General features: G+C 39.2%; 1 protein-coding gene across 1 annotated transcript in view; it reads left to right on the top strand.

The window, feature by feature from the left end:
* Nucleotides 1-7,435, top strand: part of LOC125241579 (serine/threonine-protein kinase OSR1-like) — a 35,385-nt gene that overhangs the window by 11,761 nt on the left and 16,189 nt on the right. The window contains exon 3 of the mRNA XM_048150127.1: nt 703-754. Coding sequence (XP_048006084.1) covers nt 703-754 — 52 coding nt within the window. The remainder of the gene's footprint in view (nt 1-702; nt 755-7,435) is intronic.

Here is a 7,435-nt window from a genome sequence, read left to right as displayed (position 1 = left end):
TTACTTGATTAAAGCCTAACCCCATTATTACCTACCGTACCTATAGAATAATAGAACAAATAGATCGTAATACTTCAATTATTTCTAAACAAATGACAAACCTTATCCACCCTATGTTGACGTCGAGCAACAAGTTCAATTTCGCTTATTAGTGTACAGATTTAACAACAGCAGGATTAGCTGAGCGTTATCATGATAATTGTCCCGACAATCCGCTATCAAACGCCAACTCGTTAGATGAATAAAACTGATTGAGGAGTCAATTAACTAAATGAAATCAAAGCCAGTGTAATGCCGAATTACTTAGTTTAAAAGAATAACAAAGTCCTAATTATTTTTGTTTGTTTCGATTCCTTATTTTATTTTTGTTAAAATTTAATTAACCTTGATACTCGAAAGTAATCGTGGATACCGGCTTAGCACGTGGGTTTATAATGTATTAGCTTTTGGCCGCGGCTTCGCTTGCGTTAGAAAGAGACAAAAAGTAGCCTATGTCACTCTCCATCCCTTCAACTATCTCCATTTAAAAAATCACGTCAATTGGTCGCTCCGTTTTGTCGTGAAAGACGGACAAACAAACAGACACACACACTTTCCCATAATATTAGTATGGATCTTGAAGCGATACCTACTATTTGACTTGTATTTTAACTGAATGATGTTTTGGCTTTTGACTCTGCCTACTTACCTATTTTTTTTCAGTAGCGTCTGCGGAGAAGTAGTGTCATCAGGGGTCTATGGAGTATTCAGACAGGTATTTTAAGATTTTGATGTACCTACTTGGTACCTACTTAAACTAAACATAGTTGTATGTACAGTCAACCAATTGGAACCCTAGGCCACTGTAGAACTATGTCATAGTGACGTTATAAATCAGATTGTATGAAATCTCTTACTGCTTGTCATTTTGACAAGGTTGTAGAGTGGCCTAGGGTTCCAATTGGTTGACTGTACTTATGTGAAGTATAAGTACTAATTTTCCCATCACCCATTCGGAACGGGTGCTTTTCTTCCCTGTTTAGTTTAAGATGGAGCTAAGTGCACTTTTCTGCTCAAGGACTCTATGTTCAAGGACTTTATGTTGCCAGTATAAAATACCCATTAACACAACGAAAAGAGTTTCCACATAATATAATCTATAAAAAAATGTGTCGATTAAATGCGTAATATTTTTACAACAGCGATAATTCATATTTTGGGATTTTCTCATAGCAAAGCAATCATAGTGAAAAGCAATATGTTTCACATGGTAGTAAAATTATTTCCACCTTGGGTATTGACACTTGAATCCCTCACTACGCCCAGGATTCAATTTACGCCCTCGCTGTAAATATGTAATTTTGCTCCCTTAAGACACAATCCACTATAGGCTAGTTTTCTACTAGTCAAATCAGCTTATTTTTAAGAACTGTCAAAACGATTTGCTAATATGGCATTAGGTACCTACTATGAAATACTGACGGCCCAGCCACGACATTGGTCTAAGCGCGACAGCGGTGAGCGGCAGCCATACGTGCGAATGAAAAGTCCCATCGCTGCGTCTTGCTCCAATGTATGGCCGCCGCTCATCGCTGTCGCGCTTAGACCAATGTCGTGGCTGGGCCGTGAGGAGTGACGTCACGGTCAATTCATTTACTTTATATCTTTCTCTTTGACTTGTAAATAAAAATTATGTTTAAACATAACTACTGTCCATGTTTTTCTTCTAATTATGTGGTGCTTTATTTCGTGCAATGCACTGCATAAAATATTTTATTTTAAGTATAGGAAACTAGCCTATTGTACAATATGTACCTACTTCAGACACTGTACGCTACGAGACTAATCTTGGATAAAAAATAACAGACAGAGAAAGCTGTCCGTAATTTGCGATATCCGCGGTAGGCCCTCAGCTTTTTATAGCGATGTTTGCGTGGCGTGGTCGCCATGTAGCGGCCCTAGACATAATTGTAAGTAAATCTTTAGTAGAGCCAGTAGCTCCAAGTTAAGTTTGTAGTGATTTTGAAAGCCTCACCTATGCAAGGGCAACAACATTAATAATAATAACATGTATTTGCACCAACGAAGCTGTCAAAATCGCCACCAACTCATCTTGGTATATGTCTAGGAACATAATCCGTTATTGCTATGCAACACAAAAAGACAAATGGTACAACCATTGAGGTATAATACTAGAGAGGACACTGCGAACAAAAAGTTTGCACTACGAACATGAGTCCATGGACTTATGTTACTCAGTCAGTCTCTGCGCGTAGCGTGAGGAGGTTGTTTCTGCCTGCACACAAATAAAATGTAAAAATGCCTTCCTGCCACAGACCAACCCAACAAGACGGCCCTTACGCCGTGGCTTGCGTGGGCGACGGTCGCGCGATGGTCGCGCGACGGCGATGCGACGCATACGAAATCAAACCTTATCGATATGGAAGTATGAGACGCGACGGCGACGGTCGCGCGACCGTCGCCCACGCAAGACACGGCGTTACAGGGCGACTCGCGGTCACCAAGCATACGAAAAATCAGGTGTAAGTATAAAAGTTTGAACGCGCGCGACACCGATCAGTAGCGCCCAAGTATACGACCCGCTCAAGGTGGTTTTCCACCGGCAGGGCGTGAATGGGCAAAGCGGGGAGGGAATTGAAATCGCCCGGACCCTTTTCCACTAAAAAATGCCATTAATTAGCCATCGCGGGCCTGCGCGAGCCCGCGCGTGCCTGCGCGTGCCTGCCGCAGATTGTAGGTTTCATACGATACTCTATGTTGAAAGCAATACGGTACATTTTTACACTAATAAATATCTCAATTCAAGTCTCGCACATCCTCTTCAATCCGCGCCTCGCCATGTCTCGTCGCGCTCTGCCGGTAGAATACCACCTTCGAGTTAATTTATACTCTAAATAGAAAGCAATACTGTTAATTTTTACACTAACTAATATTTCAATGCACGTCCCGCACATCCGCGTCAATCCACTCCTCTCCACGCTAAGCCACTTCTCGTCTCGCCCTGCCGGCGGAAAACTATCATCAGAGTTAATTTATACTTTAAATCGGAAGCAATACAGTTCATTTTTACACTAACAAATATCTCAATTAAAGTCCCGCACATCCAAGTCAATCCTTACTATTTCCACCAAAGATGCGCTGGGCGAGAATTTAAAATTCGCCATACATATTTCAATTCCCTCTCCGCTCTGCCCATTCACGCTCTCCCGGTGGAAAACCACCTTAACAGTGTTCGTGTCCGCTCGGGAAAAAATCTTAAATAATTAAATTTGGTTGCAAACAATGGTCTCTTGCAGCATAAAGTGGTGTGACAAGTCTTCTAACACTTCCACATATAAAAAAGATGCAATAACATTCCACAGTTAAGTCACATTAATTATTTTGTTGAATATTGTTTATTATCCGCGGAGTTCATTTATACTGGTCAATATGGTTGTACTGAGCGGCGCCGAGGCGCGTCCATCCCTTTTTGCCTAGTTAACAATGCGATATGCTATCCCTTTCACGTAAACGACTAGGGATGGGGCCATGTTAGTTTATGTCTGTTGCGGGAACTTCGTACTACCGTTCGTAACATGTGCTACCATTTTATGAAATATAAAAGAAAGCAGATTTGTAATTGTGAATAATTATCTAGAATCTGTAGAGTCTGTAGTGTTATTTAGTTGATTGATTAGAATATTTAGTTGGTAATTTAACTTAGTGAACGTAAGTAAAAACATAATAAATATTAAACTAAAACTAACTTAAACTATAAATATTTCAAAAAAACTTATACAATAAAAAAAATACAACAACTCAATCATAAAAAAACACCCCCCCAATAATGCACAGTTTAGTTATTAGTTAGTAGAATGATTTTTATTGAGGTGCTATCACAATCATCATCCTCCTTGCGTTAACCCGGCATCGGCATTCGCCACGGCTCATGGGAGCCTGGGGTCCGCTTTGGCAACTAATCCCAAGATTTGGCGTAGGCACTAGTTTTACGAAAGCGACTGCCATCTGACCTTCCAACCCGAAGGGTAACTAGGCCTTATTGGAATTGAGGTCAACATCATAATCAGATATGAAATTTAATCTATGGCCACGTTTCTGGTCCATCAGCAGATCAGCTCCATGATACCATAATATTGCATCGCCACGTGATTTACACAATTATGTGTGCAAAATTTCAGCTCAATCGGTTAAAAATATCTGCTTTAAAAGTCGCATGATTTCACCCGAATATACTAACATTGCAAGTTAAATAAAAGCTTGCAAAAACGCCTAACTTGCGCATTTCTTACCATTACTTGTAGAAATAATACTTTATAACTGAAGAAATATAAATAAGTTAGAAAAACTGCTATAATATTATAATTTGTTGCAAAACAAATTCACCACAGTACTGGTACCGGTAACATTGTCTATAATAGACATGTCCCATTCCCATCCCTACGGCTAAGCGTAAAGGCGCGCCATTATTAGAAACGACCAATGGCATCACCGTGCGCTCCCGCCTCACCCCGCAAGGATTGGTGATTTGCGTCTCGAACAATATCGCTTGCATTAGGCTTCTAGTGGGGTGTTCTGTGCCTAAAAATCACATAGGTACTTGACTCAGAATCTTAATTAAAACTTGGACGTCGCCAACGATAAAAATCCTTTACCCCCACCATCAAAAATATTGGGCCGCCAATGCCGGCTCCACTTCTGAGTAACTTCATCATTTTTTGAGCTTCTGCTGGAGCAACTATTTGTGCAGTGGTTTTGAGAGAACTAAATAGCTACCAACTTTGATCCGACAAGAACGTTTCTACTATGTCAATAATAATCATACATAATTTAAAAGTTTGTCCTGCACGGGAAGCATGGTCGCGCGATAGACGATAAAATATCAGGCCGTCCCTATCGCATTTACAAATAGTGCGATAGGGACGGCCTGCTATTTTATCGTCTATCGCGCGACCATGCTTCCCGCGCTGATCAAAGAATAAGTTACTTACTTTTGTTTGTACCTGATTACTAGGATCCTGACAGTTGAGCTTTCGAATTTAAAACTTGCCGCCATGGAGAATAGAGGTATTATCTCTATTCTTCATGCTTGCCGATGCCGCCCTAGGCTTAACCAGGGGTCGCTCACTCCGCGATTCTATCGCCGCGCTACAAGTACATGCTGGCGGCCGCGAGTTCGCGGCCTAATCAGGGGTGGCGCGCGTTCTCACGGAACGCACGTTCGTACTTTCCGTTGTTACTTTACGTCGCAAATACTTTTTTAAGGTTCATATGGGATGTCCGCGTGTGGAATGGCTAATGCTAATGATGTTTAGTTAAATAGATATCATGAATAAAATAGGACAATCTTACATAGATCTACTATTGATTGTCCCATGGAAAAGTTCAATAAGGCTTGCGATGTCGGGACTTAAACAAAAATATATGAATACTGTATATATACCTAGAGAGTACCTACCCAAAACTTGACTATAATAGTATAACATTTTATCTGAGTATTAATTCCTTTTAATCCATAAGCAACCCTATCGTCCGACGCTGCGCACGTGCGGCTCGTTTCTTTGTTAGAATTTTGTAGGCATTTAAAAAGGCGGCATTTTGTAAACATCAAAGCAGTGGGCCTTCTGTACTTGTACTATTATATATTCTGTGGCTTAACTTCTGTGCAAGCTTCTGTGAAAGCAAGGCTTATGCGCAAAACGCAAATTTGACGTTTATACGTCAAATTTGCGTTTTGCGCGTCCGCACCTCCAATCATCAAACAAAACAGACACACAATATTCACGAAACAGCAAAATAGGCTAGTTTCCTATACTTTAAATAAAATATTTTATGCAGTGCACGAAATAAAGCACCACATAATTAGAAGAAAAATATGGACAGCAGTTATTTTTAAACATAATTTATATTTAATAAATCAAAGAGAAAGATATAAAGTAAATGAATTGACCGTGACGTCACTCCTCAGTATTTCATAGTAATTCCATAATATTAGCAAATCGTTTTGACAGTTCTTAAAAAGAAGCTAATTTGACTAGTAGGAAACTAGCCTATTAGTAAAATCGGTGAGCAAAGCTTGGCAAAGCAAATATAATTTTTGGTCACAACAATTTGATCAGTGTCCGACAAATTGTCCCGTCTGGTCTATCCTTTAACGCGCAGCGGTACATTTCTAAATTCATGTAATCATAAGCCAGGTTTAGACTAGCAATTAAATTTGTAGAAGTTGACTTCCACAAGTGACTTGCGTCGTGTAAACAGCTAACTTCTGTATTTTTTCAACTTCCGCTAGCTTGCTGCAAGCTCTGCGTGTAAACATCGAAAAATAGACTCGGCAAGTAACTTCTGCAATTATCGTAGCTTGATCAACTTGCACGTTTAGACGAGCAATAAAACTTGCAGAACAATACTTCCGCAATGTAATGTCCATATGTAAACAGTCGCGGCAAGTTGACTTCTTGCAAGTTTTACAACTTGCAACACTTGCCGCAAGTACAACGTGTAAACACATTTTAGATATCCCTGCAATAACTTCTGTATTTATTTTGTCGACGGAATAAAGTTTTCTTGCTGGCATGTCGGATAGAAAAATTTGGACCCGTGATGAAGTCGTCAAGTTGATATCGCACTATGAGCAACATGGAGAATTATGGGAAGGAAAGCTTACCGAAACAAAATTAAGAAAAATGCAGCTATGGCCAATCTAGCCGTAGAATTCAATACTACGGATATTGAAATTAACAAAAAGTTGCAAAATTTTAAAACCCAATTTGGTCAAGAATTAAAAAAAGAGCAACAACGTAAAAGCGGTCAAGGGTCAAATGAAGTGTACACGAGCAAATAGGAATAGTTTCCATTGTTAAAATCTACTACTGGGAAACATACACATTGCTGCGACTGAAAAATCCATGGTAACTTTACAACTACCCTCATATCCATTTTAATTGAATTGTTAAGTTATGAAGGTACTTTAAAAAACTACGTACCTAATTCACTTCATATGGGTACTTATGTAATTAAATTTATTGATTATGTTAACACATTTATTGTTACCCATAAATAGTTTAATAAAACTGTTATTTTTTGTATATGTATATATATCTGCAGTTCTCATTCGTCCTTTACCTAGCTGTCGCTAGATATCGAAGTGTGACGTAAAGTCGCACCCTAGGTGGAATAGCAGCCCTCATATTGGTGTTTTGTTTTTCAATACTTGATTTAATAGTTTCAAGCAAAAAATTAAAGTTTTCTTCACTCATTCTTACAATTTTTTATACTAGAAAGATTTTTTCTTTTCGTAGTTCCATTAATAAATTGCGTTGTATTCCTATAACATCTCGTCTTAAAATCCAATTTTTTACCCACTTTCGATTCTTCCGTGTTTTCTTCCCCAGTACTACTATTATCGCTGCAGCTGCACGCATTTTACTATGAGCGG

This window comes from Leguminivora glycinivorella, chromosome Z (assembly GCF_023078275.1).
Source record: "Leguminivora glycinivorella isolate SPB_JAAS2020 chromosome Z, LegGlyc_1.1, whole genome shotgun sequence".
In the NCBI taxonomy this organism is placed as follows: domain Eukaryota; kingdom Metazoa; phylum Arthropoda; class Insecta; order Lepidoptera; family Tortricidae; genus Leguminivora; species Leguminivora glycinivorella.
This window is presented reverse-complemented; position numbering and strand designations above follow the sequence as displayed.